Raw genomic sequence first — 21767 nt, forward strand, 5'->3', positions numbered from 1 at the left:
AACAACAACAACAATAATAAATGTTTCTTAAACAGCAAATGGACATATTAAATAAAATGATTCCTGAAGGATCATGTGACACTGAAGACTGGAGTAATGATGCTGAAAATTTAGCTTTGATCACAGAAATAAATTACGTTTTAAAATACATTCAAATAGAAAGCAGACATTTTAAATAATAAAAACATTTCACAATATTTGGATCAAATAAATGCAGGCTTGGTGAGCAGAAGCAAACTTTAAACAAAAGAAAACCATTAAAAATCTTACTGTTCAAAAACGTTTTGATTGGTAATGCAGCTACATGTTTAAAATGATAATAATACGGTCAGAAATATATGGTAATAAATTAAAAAAATGTAATAAAATTACATAGTAATAAGTAACCAAAAACTAAAAGAGCTTCTGAAAGCCACTAGCTTATAATAACTGATATTGCCACATGGTGCACAGTACAGTTTATGTCAGCTTTTGAAAAAATGTCCCTCTTGGGCTGCCGTTGAGATGTGCACATGCGCAGTAGTTGTTAGTGCCACATTACCGCCTGAGCCTGCGGTGGAGAGGCGCTCATCCACCATCACATTCAGCACGATCGGTAACTCATTGCATGATCAAAACGGCCTGTCGCGCGATTCATGAACAAATCTTTATCCAAACCCAACAGTGGACTCATCCCAGAAGCCGAGAGCAGCTTTTATTAGCCCCTCAGCAGCCGCCGGTGAGTGAGTTTACTCGCTGCTTTTGTTGTCTGAATGTATGGGGAGAGAGAGGAGGCATGTGTGCAGATAAAAGAGATCCATCAATTTGTACTTTGTTTACTGTATTAGGGATAGGACGGATGACTGAAACGATCGCGGTAAACCATGACTTTAGACACGGAGATGTGTAAATTACACGGAGAAATGCGTTGCAGGTGATCTATCGGTTCTCTGAGGCCCTGCGTCTGTGTGATAGCCTAGCTGCTAACAGTAATGGTGTTTTTACAGATCTTCCTCTGACACACACACGAGCTCTGTAAATGACATCTAAATTTGAGCTTTGGTGTTTGTTCAGATGGTTTTAGACTTCAGTCAGTTTCACATTGCCGTTAGTTTTGTCATGAATGTTGTGCAGACGAAACTGTATTATTGGACTTTATTATTATTTTTATATAAGTGCAACTGTTTCGTTATTTTATATGTATGCTAGTAACATATTACATGATTATGTGGCTTGTACAAAGTATGTGTGTTCACATGTACAGGTGTGCTTGTCAATTTACATAATCTATCCAGAATTTTAAAGATTGTAAAATTATAGATTTTTGTTCATTTAATTATTATTATTATTATTATTATTATTATTATTGTTATATTAAATAATTGTAATTTACACTAATTACTTTCTTTATCTCTTTACATACCCTTGGTGCTTTATAGTGTTGCTTCTTGAAGTCTTGGCATCTTAACACAATATGATGGGGAATAAGTCAAATGTACAGAGCATGATGGGAAACCAAATTACTTGGAGCACCTGGATGCTTTTTGTTAGTGGGTAGATTCGCAAACCTAAACAAACCTCATTCACTATCACAAAAGGCTACAAAACAAACAATAATGCCAAAACACTATATTAAGAACATGATTTTAAGAATATAAACGTTCGTGTAAAATAAATTCAGTTACTTTTTTGTAACATATTTACATATGCTCCACATTACATTACAAAGCTTTATTAGGGCAGTACAAAGTAAACAAAAATGCTATTATGTACACTACCAGTCAAAAGTTTTTTTTTTTTTTTTTTTAAAGAAGTCTCTTTTGTGCATCAAGCATGCATTTATCTGATCCAAAGTATAGCAAAAACAGTAAAATTTAGAAATATTTTTACTATTTAAAATAACCGTTTTCTGTTTGAATATATTTTAAAATGTAATTTGTTCCTGTGATTTCAAAGCTGAATTTTAAGCATCATTACTCCAGTCACATGAGCCTTCAGAAATCATTCTAATATTCTGATTTGCTGCTCAAAAAACATTTATTATTATTATTATGTTGGAAACAGCTGAGTAGATTTTTTTTTTTTCAGGTTTCTGTGATGAATAGAAAGTTCAGAAGAACAGTATTTATCTGAAATAGAAATGTTTTATAGCATAAATGTCGTTATTATCACTTTTGATCAATTTAAAGCATCCTTGATAAATATTTCAGATAAATGCTGATCTTTGGATCTTTCTATTCATCAAAGAATCCTGAAAAAATGGAAACAACTGTTTTAAATATTGAAAATAATAATAAAAATGTTTCTTGAACAGCAAATCGGCAAATTAAAATGATTTCTTAAAGGATCATGTGACACTGAAGACTAGAGTAATGATCTTGAAAATTTAGCTTTGATCACAGGAATAAATTACACTCTGAAATGTATTAAAATAGAAAACAAATAGTAAAAATATTTCAAAATTGTACTGTTTTTGCTGTATTTTCAAAGAAATGCAGGCTGAGGGTGAGCAGAAGAGACTTCTTTAAAAAAACATTAAAACTCTGTTCAAAAACGTTTGACTGGTAGTGTGTATGAAAATGAGTATATTCAAAAATTAAATTAAAAATAGAAACTTGGGCAGAACTGTATTAGCGTGATATTTACATTGAAAAGATGATGTAATAACCATGCTCTTTAGTTTTACACGTAGCTTACAGCCTTTCTGAACACCTAACTGAATTCCTCCATCCTTTTAGAAGACTAATGCATTACAAATACTCATAAGTACTTCTCTTTTGGACAGTCAGGTTGACGTTGAACTTGCTTCTGTAAACCCATTCTCTCCAACTTGGTCGCCATGGCAACTGAGGAGAAGAAACCAGACACAGAGTCTACTAAAACACAGCCGGCATCAGCTGCCTCCGCCAGCCAGAGCAAGGTAAAACTGGAAACGCCCGTCTGCGACACAGTTTGGAACTGTTGGCTGCTTGTTTTTATTGATTTTTAGATCGTGCACAGGATATACTTGTGGTATAGCGGCCTTACTACAGAAATGTACCTAAAATGATCTATGACAATGTCTTTTCTCAGTCAGCACCAGTGAAGCCAAACTATACCTTGAAATTCACATTGGCTGGCCATACAAAAGCAGTCTCTTCTGTCAAGTTCAGTCCGAGCGGGGAGTGGCTCGCAAGCTCATGTAAGTACTTGTAGTAGTACAGCACTAATATTAATAAGAAGTAGTTATGTAGAACAGGGGTTCCCAAAATGTAAAATACCTTTTGAGTTTTAAAGTGGAAAAAATGAAAATTGTCACTTACTCACCTTCAGGGTGTTCCAAGCTATAATACTTTATTCTTCGAAACACAAAGTAAGATTATTTTAGTGAAACCCTACAGGAATGAAACCCAACTTAACTGATCTATTTGAGGGTTTTATTTTCATCTGAAAAATGATCAACACAAATATCTAGGGCATATCACATTTGCTCTATGTATGTGTGTTTAGATGTAAACAAAAGCTTAAATTAAATCTGCTCATTGCATAAAGCTATTGTATCTGTTCATAAGGCTTGGATTAAATACTTGGACTTTTAATGGAAGTACTGAAATCTCTCAGGTTTTATTAAAAATATCTTCATTTGTGTTTTGAAGATTAGCAAGTCTTATTACAAGTTTCATTTTTGGGTGAACTATTGCTTTAAAGATCATTTACACTGATGTTTATGAATATTTCTTCACAAAACATAACAGAAGCAATTTTGTTGTAATCAAACAGTTGTTGGTAGCCACTGACTTCCATAGTATTTTTATATATAGGCCTGCAGAATTTGGTCAAAAAGAACACACTCACAACTTAAACCTCCTTCAGTGATAAGAATCAAGTAGTTTTTATATTATATTATTTCTCTTGAAATAATACGATTACACATGAGTGTAAAATTATAATTATTATAATAATATTATTTTACACTGCAAGTTGGAATACTAAAATGTCCTAGATTATTAACTTTAAAACATTAAACCTCCATGCTTTTATTTTAGAAAATAATTGCACGGTCCTTTAAGTCTCTGACTGGTTAAGAAAAAGGTTTGCAACTGCTTTTCATTACAAATCTTGTAAAATGCTAAAAACCTCTGTCCACAAAAATTTTATAGAGTGGTTGTAATGAGTTCAGATCGCAACCTTTTGCAATTTGATAATCATGCATGCCATATGGCAATTTCAATTTTATTTTGATGGCAGACGTATGTATTTTATTTAATTTAACATTTTATGATTTAATAGTTTTTAAAGAATTTAAACCCTCCTTGGGAAACTGATATAGCTCAGTAGCTGTGTAGTGAAAAAGTTGTACAATTTTTTTTGTTTTTCTTCCTTTTATCCAGCTGCTGATAAGCTGATCAAAATATGGGGTGCATATGATGGCAAGTTTGAAAAGACGATATCTGGACACAAACTTGTGAGTTCCACAAAAGATCCATCTTTTAAGAATAGTGCTGATTTTACTTTATGAGGTATCTAATGTGACCTGGTTTTCCCTCACCTGCAGGGCATCTCGGATGTGGCCTGGTCCTCTGACTCCAACCTTCTGGTCTCAGCTTCCGATGACAAGACACTGAAAATTTGGGATGTGAGCTCTGTAAGTCAACAGCACAAGACGAAGCTTAACCTCTGAGTATTAAAGTTATATATATAGAGCTTTCAACTATTCTGTTTCTTTATATCACCAGGGGAAGTGTTTAAAGACACTGAAGGGTCACAGCAACTATGTATTTTGCTGTAACTTCAACCCCCAGTCCAACCTCATCGTTTCTGGATCTGTAAGTCCATTCACAATCATTTGTTATTTCACCATTTTGTTAATTTAGGCAAACATGTTAATTATTATCTCCGTGGCAGTTTGACGAGAGCGTGAGGATTTGGGATGTTAAAACGGGCAAATGTCTCAAGACGCTGCCAGCACACTCAGACCCTGTCTCTGCGGTGAGTTCTTTTATACTTAATGACCAGATAATCATAATCACAACTGTGTACAATGGGTGATATATTTTATCTTTTCTTTTTTGATTTATAAATATTTCTTGTTTTGTTGTAGGTTCATTTCAACAGAGATGGCTCATTGATTGTGTCCAGCAGTTATGATGGACTTTGGTGAGTGAACTTTAGCTTTGAAAATATTTAAAATGTCAGATTCATATTTAGCATATTTAGATTCATATTAATGCTTATATGTGAATTTTAAACAGCCGTATCTGGGACACAGCATCAGGACAGTGCCTTAAAACACTCATCGGTAAGTTGACCAGTCTTTTACACAAAAGCACTTGTTCAGACTTGTTTCAGAAGCAACAGTTTGTTCCTCTGAAGTGTTTGTGAAACTTGTTTTTATAAAGCATGCATAACATTAAGCCAACTTAATTACAACATACTTAATAAGAGTAAAGAGAATAAAAGAATAAACAGCATTATAATGTATATATGTGCAAATATTCATTAGATGACGACAACCCACCTGTGTCATTCGTGAAGTTCTCCCCCAATGGCAAATACATCCTGGCTGCCACTCTGGATAAGTGAGTCATAGACTGCGTATTATTTTAAGTCTTTTATGCTGCTCATTCTTTAATAAAAAATCTTTTTATCCATGGCCTTTGAAAAGACACTTGCATTCCCTTTGTGTTTTAGCACTTTGAAGCTTTGGGACTACAGCAAAGGAAAGGTAAGGTTTTTTTTTTAGTTGGGGGTATTATTTTAATTTATAAAAATAATGCTTAATCTGTGTATAACAATATAATTTTCTCTCTTTTAGTGTTTGAAAACATATACCGGCCATAAAAACGAAAAGTACTGCATATTTGCTAATTTCTCTGTCACTGGTGGAAAGGTATGTTGGAACTACACTATATACTAATCAGCTGCGCAGCACATCACACTAAACACAATAGTTTAGTTTACTGTTTTTTTCACATTTTGGTGGAAAATAGAGCTGCAACTGTTATTCGTGCATCGATTCTCCGATTATGCAAATTCTCTCTTGAAACAATTCTGAGCTTGGATTTTAACAGCAGATGGCAGTGCGTGCTTTAGAACTTGAACCTAAAAGCATAAAAGCTTAGGTGCAAGTACATTTAACCACTTACATACCTCAGCCTAACACACAAGCTGCTTGTTCCTCTTCGTGAGCATTTAAGCATTTAAAAACTAGCCTAGAGAATTGACTCCAGAGAATCGCAATGCATTTGGAAAATCTGATTTATCAACGCAGCCCAAATCGAAAGGTTTTAAAGATTTGCTTTCTCTTTAGTGGATTGTCTCCGGCTCAGAGGACAACATGGTCTATATCTGGAACCTTCAGACCAAGGAGATCGTACAGAAACTACAGGGGCACACAGGTAGGATCAGGAAGTTGGAATTTTGAAACTAGATGCTTAAGCCCTAGTTTAAACACTTTCTGCTAATTCCACTTAAGTGGAGTCACACACACACACACACACTCTCTCGCTCTATCTCTTTCTTTCTTACTCTGTCTATATACAGTTGGAGTCAAAAGTTTACATACACCTTGTAGAATCTGCAAAATGTTAATTATTTTACCAAAATAAGAGGGATCATACAAAATGCATGTTATTTTTTTTTTAGTACTGACGTGAGTAAAATATTTCACATAAAAGATATAGTTTACATATAGTCCACAAGAGAAAATAATAGTTGAATTTATAAAAATGACCCTGTTCCAAAGTTTACATACACTTGATTCTTAATACTGTGTTGTTCTCTGAATGATTCACTGCTATGTTTTTTTTTTTTTGTTTGTTTTGTTTTTTTGTTTAGTGATAGTTGTTCATGAGGTTCTGTTTGTCCTGAACATTAAACTGGCCTCTGTTCTTTAAAAAAATCCTTCAGGTCCCACAAATTCTATGGTTTTTCAGCATGTTTTGTGTATTTGAACCCTTTCCAACAATGACTGTATGATTGTGAGATCCAGCTTTTTACACTGAGGACAACTGAGGGACTCATGCAACTATTACAGAAGGTTCAAACACTCACTAATGTTTCAGAAGGAAACAAGATGCATTAAGAGCCGGGGGGTGAAGACTTTTGAACAGAATGAAGATGTGTACATTTTTCTTATTTTGCCTAAATATATATTTTTTTCATTTAGTTCTGCCCTTCAGAAGCTACAGAAGATACTTGCGTATTTCCCGAAACACAAAATACGTTAAATTTACCCTAATCTTCAAATTTAAAAAGTTTTCACCCCCTGGCTCTTAATGCATTTTGTTTCATTCTGAAGCATCAGTGAGCATTTGAACCTTCTGTAATAGTTAGTCTCTCAGTTGTCCTCAGTGTGAAAAGATGGACCTCAAAATCATACAGTCATTGTTGGAAAGGGTTCAAATACACAAAAAAGAAATTGTGGGACCTGAAGGATTTTCTTAAGAACTAACTACAAACAAGAGACTCATGGAAAAGCTGTGGATCATTCAACTACTATTTTCTCTTGTGGACTGTATGTAAACGTTTTTTATGTGAAAAATATATATTATTTTGGTAAAATGAACATTTTACAGATTCTGCTTAGGTGTATGTAAACTTTTGACTTCAGCTGTATAAAAGTGTATAGAAGTGCCCTTCTACTGTTGTTTGAAAATAATCTCATCCCGTTTCTTTGATTTGTAGATGTGGTGATCTCAACCGCGTGTCATCCTACAGAAAACATCATCGCATCAGCAGCACTAGAAAACGACAAAACCATCAAACTTTGGAAGAGCGACTGCTAAGCCTCAAGCTTATTTACTTTATCTTCTTTTTTTTTTTTTGTTTTTTTTTTAATTTTGTACTTTTCATTTTGTTTGTGGGGGGGGTGAGAGACTTTTTTGTTTTTCATTTGAAAGGTCACGCTAGGCCGTTCACACTGACATCAAGGCTCAGCAAGAGGACCGGCGAAAGCGCCCTAGCCCGACATACCCTCTCCTAACACAGCACGCCTCTCTCCGCTCGTGCACTAAAGCAGTCACTTTTTCTCTGCCTTGCCACCAGCTCTCGTTCTTCAGTTTAAGCATTCAGCAAAACTTTAACCAGTCTGTAAATCTAGGCAGCTTTGTTTGAACTCCACAGACCTATTAGGACAAAGAGAGCGTTCCTGTCTTTTTGTTTAGTTTTTTTTCCTGTAAGTTTTGTAGAATGACACTTATCTGTCTGTCAGTGGTTTGCACACTTTCTGAAGCCAGCAGAACGCCTTGGACACATTATAAGTGGCCATTTTAACAAATCTTTGGAGTATTACATTTCTCTGCCTGTATTTGTGGCATTTATACGAACAGTTTGCAGCTTCACTCCATTCTTTTGCCGACAAGAGGTTTCAGCTGTCAACGCCTCAAAGACTTACCAATGTCAAATCGAACCTCCATGTATGAAATGTGTTGTCTGGCAGAAGGATGTTCTGAACATCCACTGTTTCATGTTTATTTCTGTACAGCACAAAAATGCAATTGTTAAATCTGCAATTAAAACAATTCATTGTGTTATAGTCGCTAAGCTAGTTGTCAGACTTTATGGTTTTCAGTGGCTTTCAAGTGGCTCAATGTTGTCTAGGCAGTGCTAACAATAAAACTTACTCTTTTTGTTATGAAAGCTTATAGCAGTTGCAAACATAACGTATGCCAAAAGCTCACTTTATTCCCACAGCTGTAACTACCTGTAACACATCTGTTCATATCAGTTTTGGTGCTTACGTATAAATAAAACTACAATATATCGGGATGGAGCAGTTGATTGGTCAGAGCAGTTAAAAGGAAAGGTTTCTAGTAGACTTCAATTACACAATCTACAGATGTTCATTCTGAAACAACTATTCTTATCTGGTACCACACATTCAGTTTTTAATTATCGTTATGTGGTTTTAATGACACAACTTATGCAAGGAGGAGCGTTGCTGTGAAGTGAATATGCCATAACCTTCTATCTCGTGACCAAAAGCAGACTGGATGTATTTAGAGCCTTGAGATGTTTCTGTATCTGACACTTTGTACATACTTGCAGCTTCTCTGTTCTTTGATATGTTTACCTCTGTTCTGTGGTCTTATTAACTGTGTCTCCAGTAGGTGATAGTACTTTAAGAGTGTTTTATTTTTCCTGCTCAATGTGGATGATGGTTTGGCATTAACCCATCCTCTGCATCTGGACTCTCTCTGTTCCTTTGTTCTTGGCCGGATTTCCAGTGCACTGCAGTGATGACAAGGGCCGCATGAGGAATTCTATCTGTATTGCATTTAGTCACTTTGGACATGACCTGTGACTCAATAAAGAATTTTTTTACCTGTATCCAGCACAATGTCATCTCTACAACTGATAAAGTAAACATATTACTGTGCTTAAGGAAAACAATGCTGTTTAGACATATTGGTATAGATATTTATAGTAGTTTTTTTGTGTGTGATTATAAAATGAAATAAGGTGAATATATTCTTTGTCTTCTTTCGAAGTGTAATTTCTCAAGCTATAAACTACAATACAATTTACTGTTTTGTTTAGCTGTACTTACTACAACATTTTGCTTGGGCAGATTGGGGTAGCTTACTATGTAAATATAATCATACAATGTAATTGAATCATATGTATAATATATAATCAATATATAGGGTACAGCGGGGCTAAAAGTCTCAATGATTAACATGATAATTAATAGATGGCTGATTTTTCCATTTGTTGACATGACGTGGTTATATCCAGATGGTAAATATCATATATTATGTTGGGCGTCCATCTTAGAGATAATCATCATGTTTAAAATGAAACCATCATATTTAAAAACATGATATTAATCGTATAGTATAATAAAATATCATTTGATGTTACTACTGTACAGCTATATTAAATATTGTGGATCTCCTTCAATGCTTTCAAAATCTTTTTAAAATTATTTTGTTTCTGTATTTGAAAAAAAAAATATTTTAAACATTAAAACATATACAAAAACATATTTTAATGAAAAAAAAAAAAATTATATTAACATTTTAATGAACAGGTGGAAAATAGTACAAACTTTAGCTAAAATAATGTTTTTTTAATGATTAATTTAGTAATGTTTAATAATGTTCAAAACACTCACTTTAGCAATGTATTTATATCAATGCTGTGTGTCATGTGGGGTAAAAGCCCCCCTTGCCACCTCATACATTCATAAGATTTTAAATCAAAATAAACGACTTGTATGATTTATTGTCACACAAAATCTATTGCTCAATAATTGTTCAATACAAACGTATATATATTTTTTTAATACTGTTTTTCAGCAAGGATGCATTAAACTCATTAAAAGTTAAAGTAAAGACTTCTACATTTTTACAAAAAATGTTAAATAAATGCTACAGCATACTATAATGAAAAAAAAATCGCATGACACTGAAATAAATGGATGCTGAAAATTCATCACAGGAATATATTATATATGATTAATTGGCAACATAATAGGTTTACTATAAAAATTCTCACTAAAAAAATTACAGGACCTTTTCCCTGTTTTTAACCTAAATTCAATTGGCTACATAAGTATTATACAAAAATAAATAAATAAATAAAAAAACTGTGGACAGTACAAAACAAAACAAAACAATTTTTTTTCTTGGTGTGTTAATAAGTGTGTTCACTCACCATCTTTGTATTCGTTCTCTACTCACTGCCTGCAACATAACAGTTCCTGGTTGTACATCCTCATTATTTCTGCAAACCTCAGTGAAAGTAGGCTATTGTGTACTATAGATTAACAACATGAGAAAAATAAATAAAACATCTAAAGAATAATATTGCGATTCTAATAATGCAGAAAATGTTACTTCACCTGAGTATTGCTTGATGTCATCGCAAAACTGCTCAAGTTCCTCTCTCATGTCTGTTAACATGAAAAGACAAAAATGTACAGATCAACAAAGACCAAAGGTGAACTTCTTACACAAAACACGTTTGTTTAATATTTTATCTAATATCTACTAAACTAAAACACAATGTAATCAAACTTAGGTGGGTCGATTTCTGCCATATGGGCATTACTTTGAGACAGTTTAACTGAATTTCAAAACGGTGCTATGTCTCAGCTTTATTTCTTTCATACAGATATGAAATCTCTCGATGAACTGCGTAACTGAAACACGACGTGTACAGTACCATTCGAACTATTCAAAAGAACCGATTCGAAGATTCACAACGAAGCCCCGCCTCAAGATAAATGCAAACACAACTTCATCATTTACCCTACCACTTCAGTATTCAAGTTAAACAAAATAGTTAAACAAATTAGCAGAGGTTAACTTACTGTCATAATACAAAAGGACTGCTCTACAGTTCTTGAGCCACAGGTCTGGATCATCTCATGCGCATGCGCAATTGCGCATTGACGTCACGTCAGTTTCCAAGACGCGAGCAGCTGAAAGCAAAACATGTCTACAGAAGATGAAAGCAAAGTTGAGACGGTAAAATCTAAAGAGGTATGATAACGATAGTATAGGGTAAGCAAACTAGATGAGAAAAGTTTATAAACAGAGTTTTTGTTGGTTTGAGAAGAGATAGTGTGTCTGTTTTGATTGGAATTTTTGACAGTTTTTGACAGTTGAAGAGTCATGACTCTCTCAAGCCAACATAATTATTAACTTTGTTTACACAAATGATCCACTAACTTATGTATTGTTTATTATTATTCTGAGACTCTCTTTGTTCACTACCAGTCAAAAGTTTTTGAACAGGAAGATTTTTCTGCTCAGCCTGCATTTAGTGATCCAAAATACAGCAAAAACAGTAATAATGTCAAATATTTTTACTGTTTACAATAACTGATTTCTATTTGAATATACTTTGAAATGAAATTTATTTCTGTGATCAGACCTACATTTTCTTCATTACTCCAGTGTTCAGTGTCACATGAAATAAAAAGCATTTGTAAGATTACAGTACATCATAACAGTATAACTGTACACTGCACCATTCAAAAGCTTGGAGTTAAGTATCTTTTTTTTTTTTTTTTAATTTATTTATTTTTGTGAAAGAAATTATAGAATTAATACTTTTGTTTAGCAAGGGTGCTTTAAATTGACCAAAAGTAATGATAAAGACATTTATTGTGTGACAAAAGATTTTTATTTCAGATAAATGCTGTTCTACTGAACTTTCTATTCATCAAAGAAACATAAAAAAATCTACTTAGCTGTTTTCAACTTAATCATAATAAATGTTTTTGAGCAGCAAATCACAATATTAGAATGATCTCTAAAGGATCATGTGACTGGAGTAATGATGCTTAAAATTCAGCTTTGAAATCACAGGAATAAATTAAATTTTAAAATATATTCAAATAGAAAACAGTTATTTTAAATAGTAAAGATTAACATTGTTTTGCTGTACTTAGGACCAAAGACATGCAGGCTTGGTGAGCAGAAATAAGAAATAAAAATCTTGCTGTTCAAAAATTTTGACTGGTATTGTATGAAGGTCATTGCACGCTGAGTCCAAAATTTTCGTATGCGTCTTTTCCTTTTTTTTTTCATATTCATCATCCTTTCCTATCAAAATGCTTGCTACGGATGTGAAAAAGCAGAAAATTGAACCTGATAACCAGTGCCATATCACCTGTATATTCATATAACTTATTTACTATAATATTACGTATTATCATCTCATTTCTATCAACAGAAAATGAAACAGTGACAACACACATCATTACACATCAGTTATATCTGGAAGCTGGGATTGAATATTCTCTTTAGCAGGGGAAGAGTCTTGGCCCTATGGGTTACTTATATAACTATTCACTATTACAGTACATTACTATTTGTCTTTTTTTAATGATGTTTTGCAGGATAAAGCAACTCAAACCAGCCCACGTCCACAAAAGTCCACCAAGTTCACCAACTTCGGCGCTACAGCGAGTCAGGTAAGAACATCTTTTAATTTGCTAGTGAATGATTTTGATCAGCTTTTTGTGTTAGACCTGCAGTAGAATAGAACTGTGCTTGTACTACGGTGAATATGGACACATAATATTAGCATGCCCTGCTCTTTCTGCAGTCGGAAATCTATGATTACTATGAGAAAGAAATTAAGAGCCGGGTAATCAAATCAAGCAGTCAGTCTGAAAAAGAAGCCCTAGAGGATGAAGAAGAAACAGATGATTCACAAATTAAGGTGGTATTTGTAACAAAGTAGGCCAACATACACTTCCATCTAGAAAATGACTTATGTTTTATAACGAATTAAAACTCTTGCGCTTACAGGATATGTATGATTTATCCCATCTGGCTGAGATGGCCAGAAACATGGAGGGTGAGGTGTATCACAATGTGCATGCAGACTTTTTATATGGTAATTATAAGAAATCATTTTTCACTGCTGTTAAAAAAAAGAGCTTGCCTTTTTTTATATACATGTCTTTATATCCATACTCAGATTTGAAGTACTTTGAAGATCCCTCAGATGAATTTAGAGGAGAGAAGGGCACTCTTCTCCCCCTGTGGAAATTCGAGTATGCAGAAGCCAAAAGTCTGTCTGTGACTGCCCTCTGCTGGTGAGGTTCACACAGTATTTAAAAAACAAACAGCCGTTTTTGAGTTAAATAAAAAAACACTTCTTTCAGTACATAATTGTATTTGGTTATTTCTAGGGATCACAAACACAATGATTTGTTTGCTGTTGGTCTTGGGTCACGTACGTTTACTATTTACCATATCCACCCGCTTATTTGAAAGTTTAATGACTCTGAAATGAGTTTCATCTTTCCTTTTAGATAAATTCACTCAACAGGGGGGTGGCATGGTTCTCTTTTACACTCTGAGGAACCCCAATTACCCAGAATTCATCTTTAGCACAGCCTCAGGCGTAATGTGTATAGACATCCATGAACATCTGTCCCACCTGGTGGCTGTGGGATTGTATGACGGCTGTGTTGCAGTGTACAACCTGAAGAAAAAGACTGATCAGCCCATTTATAACAGCAGAGCCAGCCCTGGTAAACATAAAGGCGCTGTGATGCAGGTATGGATGAAGATGTGACCATGGAGTTAATTAAAACAATAATGGTAAACCTTCATTACCTATAGTATGATATATACAGTGTTTAGAATTAGTACCATTCTGCTCTTACTAGTTTTGTAATATGCAGTAATTGCAGTACTATGTCTACATATTTACCAAAATGTGCAGTACACAACCAAATTTTAACTTTTGAATGGTAGTGTACTTCTCGGTTCTTTCTCAGTATTGTAGGATGTAGTTTTTGTGACGCTTGGTTGATAAGAAAGTCTTGGCTGTCTTCATTACAGGTAAAGTGGCAGAAAGATGATCTGGACAGTAATCACAACTTCATCTCTGTGTCTGCCGATGGACGAGTGGTGTCTTGGACTCTGGTAAAGGTACGGAAGGAAATGTCTAAATGTTGACTCTAAAGCAAGTCATTACTGTATGAGGTTGATTGATGCCAGTCATTTGGTTTTTAGCATGAACTAGTCTTCACAGACATGATCAAGCTCCCAGTCCCAGACACAATTCCTGATGACCGTAAGGATGTCTTTTTCACAGGTATGAACCACCTTACCAGCCTGGTCAGTAATTATAAGTATGTAATACTAAAATATTAAAAGTAATATTGAAAGTATTTAATAACGCACAGCCAATATGAACACAATGATGTTTATAAAAACATGCAGTGATGATGTGATTGGGGTTTTCTTTTAGTATAAGGACAAGGGCCATTCAGCTGTGACTATATTCACAATGTAGTATAGACAATGTAATCACAGACACAGAAATCATCAGTAATTCAATAATAAAACAACTTTACCCATCTTTCCTGTACATACGCTACCAGTCAAAAGGTTTTGGACAGTAAGTGTATTTAAAAAAAAAAAAAGTCTCTTTTTTTTTTTTTACTATTTAATATAACTGTTTTCTATTTAAATATACTTCAAAATATTATTGATTCCTGTGATTTCAAAGCTGATTTTTTTGCATCATTACTCCAGTCACATGATCCTTCAGAAAGCATTCTGATATTCTGATTTGCTGCTCAAAAAACATTTATTATTATTATGCTGAAAAGAAACTTTCAGGTTTCTTTGATGAATAGAATGTTCAGAAGAACAACATTTATCTTAAATAGAAATCTTTTGTAACATTATGTCTTTATCATCACTTTTGATCAATTTAAAGCACCCTTGATAAATAAAAGTAGTAATATCTAAAATAAATAAATATATAAAAAATACTGACTCCAAGCTTTTGAGTAGTATATTGTATAACGTTACAAAAGGTTTTTATTTTCAGATAAATGCTGATCTTTGCATCTTTCTATTCAGTAAAGAATCCTGAAAAAAATGTGCTTTGATCACAGGAATAAATTACATTTTAAAATATATTCAAATAGAAAGCAGTTATTTTAAATAGTAAAAATATTTCACAATATTACTGATTTTGTGTATTTTAGATAGCAGAAGAGAATTAAAAAAACATTAAAAACTTACTGTCCAAAAACTTTTGACTGGTAGTGTAATACCGACATAAATGTGATTTTGCTAAAGCTGGTGCATTAAGCTGTCCATGACAGTGTTTTATTCATAGATTACCTGTTGAGGTTTAATGATAATTCAGTTTCACCATAAAAAGAATGTGGACTTTTAGTAAATGTTTTGTTAAATGAGTTTTTTAAAGGATCTTCTTATCAGTTCCAATTATGTTCAGTTTTTTAGAAATCACACAGAACAGAAGGATAATGTCAAACTGAATAAGTGTACTAATGATGTAAAAAAAAAATTGCATGCATTAATGTATTGTCATACTCACTGAAGACATTTTCATTATGGGTGTAGTTGGAACGTCCCTGGACTTTCACAAACAAAAGGACTCAAATTTTCTTGTTGGCACGGAGTATGGAAAGATTCACAAGGTGAGTCATATTGAGTGTTTTCATGATGCGTCATCGGCTATAGTGGTGGCACTGAATGTAAACAATGCCAATGAGCTGAACAAAACTTGCATATTTTGCTGATTATTGCTGCTGAAAATGGTCAGTTATTGTGATGTTTTGGGCTGTACTAATCGGTCAAACCGGGAAAAACATTTAGAGTACTATAGACTTCCAAAAGTTATAACAAATCAAGGAGAAGAGTGCAAAAAACTGTCTTTTTGTAGTTTGCCAAACTGAACCAGCATTTCTAGGGCAAGAATCTTGATAACATGTTTGTTCTTATCCCTTCCAGTCAGGTAGGTGAAATATTAGGCTAACAGCTTAATTAATACTGCTCGTGTGTATCTTTACCACCTAATTAACTTTAGTTTGTCAAAATATTGTGTCCTTTTCTGCTTACCAAGTCCTTCTCTATATGATTTAGCAGCTTCCACGTTTTTTTTTCCGTGGTTTAGACAGCATAAATTAGCTGAACACGTATTCAGTAGTACATAAACCATGCAATCCATGCTGTTGCTTACATCCAAGTATCGCCAGTATGGCCGCACATCTGGGTAACTGACCAAACCGTGACGTAAGTGCAAACCCTCTAAAACCATCACAGGCAAGATGATTATTTAAACCAAGGCCAATCAACCAAACTTTTTTTTTTAATCTATATATTTCAATTAACAAATGCCCTGTAAACATCCTGCTCTACATTCCGTCTCTGTCTTTCCTTCTTTATATTTTTCAGCCAGGTGTAGACTAGCGTTCAAACTCTTCATTTTGACAGACCAGACAGTTTCGTCTCTCATCTGTATGCTGTACTTTGCTTTGTATGTCTCGTTTTGTTCTAAATGACAAACATTGCATGCAAACACCAACATCTTTCACTTCTACAGCTCTAGCAATAAGCATGTTTGCGTCATGTTAAGGCAACAGCCCTTAAAGATAAACAGATGCTGCAGGATTTATACAACAAGAAAAATGGTGTTGATCTCTGCAAATGTTATTCATAACCACCAGTGGATAGTTAAGCAGTATAACAGGAGCAAGAGTGTTGTAATGGTAATTTAACCAATAATGAGTTTGTGTTTCACAGGGCTCCAAACTCTATAATAGGTTTGTGGAGACATATGATGCCCATTTCATGGGTGTGAGTTGTGTGAGGTGGAATCCCTTCCATCCTGACGTCTTCATCTCCTGCAGCTGGGACTGTATGGTCAAAATTTGGGATCAAACTATGAAGTATGAGCACTGTTTTCTTGCAGCACTATGTCTACTGCAGCCTTTGCCAACCTCTAAAAATACTACCTTGTTACTTGTTCTTTCAGAAACTAGTTTCTGTTAGAGCTTCATTTAGACTGAATAGTAGTTTATACGAGTAACAATACATGTCTCTCACAGGTTTCCCATGTTCACATTTGAATTGGAAATTGGAGCTGCGGTGACAGATGTGGCCTGGGCTCCATATTCCTCCACTGTCTTTGCTGCTGTCACCACTGAAGGAAAGGTAAACAGCACAACCGACTCCTCTGTAGATACACAATAGTAAAATCCACAACTTCTGCAAAGACTAAGACAATTTCTATTTTGTCTAATAATAACAAAATATCAAACCATAAACTCATGCAATGTAGATTAATGCGAAGACTAAAACTGCTTGCTCCTCTCTCAGGTTCACGTGTTTGACCTCAGCATCAACAAATATGAGGCTCTGTGCCAGCAAAAAGTGGTGTCCAGGAAGACCAAGCTCTTTAAAATTCAATTCAACCCTGTCCATCCCATCATCATCGTGGGTGACGGCCATGGCCATTTGACCAGCCTCAAGCTCTCTCCCAACCTCCGCAAGACGCCTAAGGTAAGAAATGAGAATGAAATCACATTCTTAATCAGTGCTGTGCTACATGAATTGCTGTATCTGTATCTTTGTGACTGCTGCAAAGTCACATGATGTGAATATTACTCAAAATAGTAATTTATAGCACATGTACAGTTGAGGTCAAAAGTTTACATACACCTTGCACAATCTGCAAAATGTTCATTACGCTTGATTCTTAATACTGTGTTGTTACCTGAATGATCCACAGCTGTTTTTTTGTTAAGTTATAGTCCCTTGTTTGTCCTGAACAGTTTGTCCTGTTGTTCTTTAGAAAAATCCTTCAGGTCCTACAAAGTACTTGGTTTTTAAGAATTTTTGTGTATTTGAACCCGTTCCAACAATGGCTGTATGATTTTGAGATCCATCTTTTCACACTGAGGACAACTGAGGGACACGGTTGCAACTATTACAGAAGGTTCAAATGCTCAATGATGCTCCAGAAGGAAACACAATGCGTTAAGAGCCAGGGGTGTTTCCTTCTGAAGCATCAGTGAGCATTTGAACCTTCTGTAATAGTTGCCTCAGTTGCAGTCTCTCAGTTGTCCTCAGTGCAAAAAGTTGGATTTTAAAATCATACAGTCATTGTTGGAACGGGCTCAAATACACAAAAATGCTGAAAAACCAAAGAATTTGTGGGACCTGAAGGATTTTTCTTAAGAAAAATGGGCAGTTTAACTGTTAAGGACAAACAGGGGACTCATTAACAAGTATCACTAAACAAAAAACACAGCTGTGGATCATTAGATAACAACACAGTATTAAGAATCAAGTGTATGTAAACTTTTGGATGGGGTTATTTTAATAAATCCAACTATTATTTTCTCTCGTGGACTATATGTAAACATCTTTTATGTGAAATATCTTATTCAGGTCAGTACTAAATCAAAAATAACATGCATTTTGTATGATCCCTCTTATTTTGCTAAAATAATTAACATTTTGCAGATTCTGCAAGATGTATGTAAACTTTTGACCTCAACTGTATTTCCCTAATGGCCCTCCCTGGTTAGGATTTGATTGATTCTATGAATAGCCCTAAACTTTGAGCTACTTATTGGAGTTCACTGAAGATCCCTCTGTGGATATCTGAACATTAGCATTCTGCTGAGCAAATTCAGCAGATGTTCTGACAGTGATTAATAGACTCATAAATCCATAAAATGTTTCCTAATGATTGACAGGAAAAGAAGAGTGTTTAATTAGAGCATGTGAACATCTCTGCCGGAAAGTCTAGCTGGTCTGGTTTAGGTCATTACAGCTGCATGGTCAGTAACCAGTAGGGATAACCAGTAGTGATCTTTGATTATTCTCCCTCAATGATCCACTGTAATGTGCCACTGTAATCGCATCAGACAAATGTCATGCAAGATTGGAGCAAGTCTCTAACACCTCTCTCATTACCTTCACCGGTCAAGATAGAAACATTTAAATGAGAAGTGTTTTTGATTGATTGTGGTACCAGCAGCTAATTCATTTAGTCCTTTTTTCATTTCTTTCTTTGACTTCACAGGACAAGAAGGGTCAGGAGTTGCAGATGAGCCCAGAGGTGGAAAAAGCAAAGATGGAGCAACTGTTGATCTTACTGCGATAGCCTTAGAACAACCAGCAGAACTGAAGCACATGAAGACCACGAAAAAACCCCTAAACATTTAGAAAATGAAAATATTTTATTATTTATTGACTAGAAATGTGAGCGTAGCCTATAAGTAATGCACTATTTTTTTGCGTTAAAAATAGACTTCGAATGGATATTTCAATGTATTTATTAAACATTACTGTCTAAGCCAACACAATAAAACATTAAAATTCCTCTTTAAGACAGTTCTGTTCTTGCACTACTTGACCTTTTATTTGTTTTCACCTACTCACCCTCATGTAGTTCCTTCGTTCAACCTTGGAACATAAGTGTCGCCAAGTCCGTGGTTTTCCCGCGGAATTGGGCTGTTTTAAGGCCACGTTCACACAGCAGCAAATAAGGCTGTCAATACCGTATTTGAGTCCTTAATACGGTTGCGTTCACACACAAAACGGTTATTTACGGGTGTGACAACCGTATTCAATAACCGAACTCACACCTGTAAATTTTCAGGACTCACAACCTGTAAGTAAATACGGTTGTCAATCTCAAAAACAGACAGTGTGAACGTGACCTAACACTATTGCCGCTTGTTTTTGATGTCCACGGGTTGAAGCGACCCCAATTATATCATTATAGTTAGCCCCTGAAATACAAATTTATCAGGGGAACCCAGACAAAAAAAATGTGTATTTTAACCCCCAGAACGCGATTTTTACTGGGGACCCCTCTCAAACGTAGTTTCGGGCTAGTTTTGAGTAGCAATTAGGCAGGTTTTGCTGTGAAAACCTGGCAACCCTGATTGAAATCTGAGAGATTGCATGGACAGCAATGTACCTCAGATGTTCCCAGACTCAAAAAGATAGTAAGGACATCGTTAAAATAGTCCATGTGACATCAGTGCCTCAACCGTAATTCTACAAAGCTATGAGAATACTTTTTGTGCACAAAGAAAACTAAAATTACGACTTTATTCGACAATTCTTCTCTTGCGCGTCACCGCGTCTCCCGCCATTATCGAGAGTACCACGACTTTCACGCATTATTTTTTATCCCATCAGGCAAAAACTTCCTTACTACACTGGTTCCAACTAGTTTAGTGAAGACATAACACGCATCGTGTTTTTTTTAATTAGACGTTTAATTTGATTGAAAGACAAAACATCAAAGAACAGCCCACAAAGTAGAACAGATGACTTTTTCATTTCCTTAAAAATAAGACAAAATATGATGAGAGGACAGTCCTTCTCTTTGAGATGGCGAAAGAAGGAAACCAAAAGGCAAGGTGAAAAGGGCGAAGGTGTCGGAGTTGACATCATCCCTCACACAATCCACTTCCAAAAGCTCTGATTTGAATTTTTCCCGCTTCAAATCAACATTTACACAATGTATACAACAGCCCACAGAAAGAGGAAGGAAGGGAGGATATATAAGCAAGGGATAAAATTACATTTGTACAAAAATAGATTTTTTCCTATAATTTTCTCAACGTTTTTTTAAAAGGTCCTGTCTCTGTGACGACTTAAGCGGTGACTGTGTCAGGGTCAAAGTTTATCCTCGCTAGTTTAAAAGGGAAAAAAGTGGCTAAGCAACAGGTTCCTTTCGATTTCTTTTTTTCACTAACAAGATATTTGAGGTTTCGTGAACATAAAATGATTCATAAGTCAAGGAGCTGGTGCACAATCTTCTCTTAGGGCTCTCAACTGCTGGTATTAGTCTAAAATTTTCCTTTTTCTCTTTTGTGTGTGTATTTCAAGGCTGAACACAAAAGCTTCAGCAATTAAAAACATTTCTAGTATCTGAGAATATAACAGTGCAATTAGGCCTGGTTTTAGTCAATTTAAGAAAAACGCTTGGCTCCCTTAACAACATTTAAAGAATGGATTTATATACTTTCATATTTAGAAATATACACACATTTACATATAGACAAAATATAGCTTTATGTTATAAAGCATTTGCGTATGTATTAATTCTATCTAGGTTATCATTTCTGCATTACTCCATTTCCAACAGGAGACAGTTTTGATCTCAAACCTGAATATGGCTTCAAGATACCGATCCAAAACGCTCATCCATTAAAAAGTCTAGTAAAGCCAATAACAAATTAATTTGCCACGCTAAGGAAATGAGGGTAAGAGGACGAAAAGCTGACTTTCAGAGAGGCATCCTAATAAACGGTATCGACTGAAATTGGTTGGGCTACACTCTGAATAAACCATCTCGAGTGATATAAATCAAGCTATTGCTGAAGACCCCTGTGAGACTGCACTCAAACAAAAACAAACATCACGTAAAAGTGCTATTTTTATCTGATTAAATACTTGTACAAAATTCAAGTAATGTTGCAGTGCTGCATCTCCACCTCTAGGTGGAAGCCTCAGCTCTCCCATTGCCTTTATTCCCTACCAGTACTG

At 34.8% G+C, this 21767-nt stretch overlaps 2 protein-coding genes and 1 long non-coding RNA gene across 4 annotated transcripts; 2 read left to right on the forward strand and 1 right to left on the reverse strand.

The window, feature by feature from the left end:
• Positions 1 to 509: 509 nt before the first annotated feature.
• On the forward strand, positions 510 to 9288 carry wdr5 (WD repeat domain 5). 2 transcript variants are annotated; one of them, XM_051094032.1, is made up of 14 exons: positions 510 to 718; positions 2769 to 2899; positions 3052 to 3160; positions 4350 to 4423; positions 4514 to 4603; positions 4695 to 4784; positions 4864 to 4947; positions 5060 to 5115; positions 5211 to 5257; positions 5462 to 5537; positions 5650 to 5683; positions 5774 to 5848; positions 6269 to 6356; positions 7645 to 9288. In XM_051094032.1, exons 2-14 carry the CDS (start codon positions 2819 to 2821, stop codon positions 7743 to 7745), a joined length of 1005 nt encoding a protein of 334 aa, XP_050949989.1. In that variant the 5' UTR covers positions 510 to 718; positions 2769 to 2818; the 3' UTR covers positions 7746 to 9288. The 2 variants fall into 2 exon arrangements, with proteins under 2 accessions (XP_050949989.1, XP_050949988.1); XM_051094031.1 differs by having other exon boundaries at positions 511 to 718; positions 2765 to 2899.
• A 1318-nt stretch (positions 9289 to 10606) lies between these two features.
• Positions 10607 to 11343, reverse strand: LOC127153061 (uncharacterized). The gene is made up of 3 exons (XR_007825171.1): positions 11276 to 11343; positions 10805 to 10855; positions 10607 to 10719 (listed from the first exon to the last, which is right to left on the reverse strand). It is a non-coding gene; the product is annotated as an uncharacterized LOC127153061 (long non-coding RNA).
• A 24-nt stretch (positions 11344 to 11367) lies between these two features.
• On the forward strand, positions 11368 to 19577 carry LOC127153059 (dynein axonemal intermediate chain 1-like). Its single transcript, XM_051094030.1, has 14 exons — positions 11368 to 11447; positions 12812 to 12886; positions 13021 to 13137; positions 13227 to 13314; positions 13399 to 13516; positions 13613 to 13656; positions 13736 to 13983; positions 14271 to 14360; positions 14445 to 14526; positions 15813 to 15889; positions 16995 to 17140; positions 17300 to 17405; positions 17571 to 17753; positions 19285 to 19577. Exons 1-14 carry the CDS (start codon positions 11400 to 11402, stop codon positions 19363 to 19365), a joined length of 1503 nt encoding a protein of 500 aa, XP_050949987.1. The 5' UTR covers positions 11368 to 11399; the 3' UTR covers positions 19366 to 19577.
• The last annotated feature ends 2190 nt before the right edge of the window (positions 19578 to 21767 follow it).

This window comes from Labeo rohita, chromosome 21 (assembly GCF_022985175.1).
Source record: "Labeo rohita strain BAU-BD-2019 chromosome 21, IGBB_LRoh.1.0, whole genome shotgun sequence".
Lineage (NCBI taxonomy): Eukaryota > Metazoa > Chordata > Actinopteri > Cypriniformes > Cyprinidae > Labeo > Labeo rohita.

Bases quoted from the DNA above. Each gene is read 5' to 3' on its own strand.
- wdr5 (XM_051094032.1), top strand. From the start codon at position 2,819: ATGGCAACTGAGGAGAAGAAACCAGACACAGAGTCTACTAAAACACAG. The intron at 3,161-4,349 runs GTAAGTACTTGT...CCTTTTATCCAG, and splicing joins GGAGTGGCTCGCAAGCTCAT to CTGCTGATAAGCTGATCAAA. The intron at 5,684-5,773 runs GTAAGGTTTTTT...TCTCTCTTTTAG, and splicing joins GGGACTACAGCAAAGGAAAG to TGTTTGAAAACATATACCGG.
- LOC127153059 (XM_051094030.1), top strand. From the start codon at position 11,400: ATGTCTACAGAAGATGAAAGCAAAGTTGAGACGGTAAAATCTAAAGAG. The intron at 13,138-13,226 runs GTGGTATTTGTA...TTGCGCTTACAG, and splicing joins CAGATGATTCACAAATTAAG to GATATGTATGATTTATCCCA. The intron at 14,361-14,444 runs GTACGGAAGGAA...TTTGGTTTTTAG, and splicing joins TGTCTTGGACTCTGGTAAAG to CATGAACTAGTCTTCACAGA.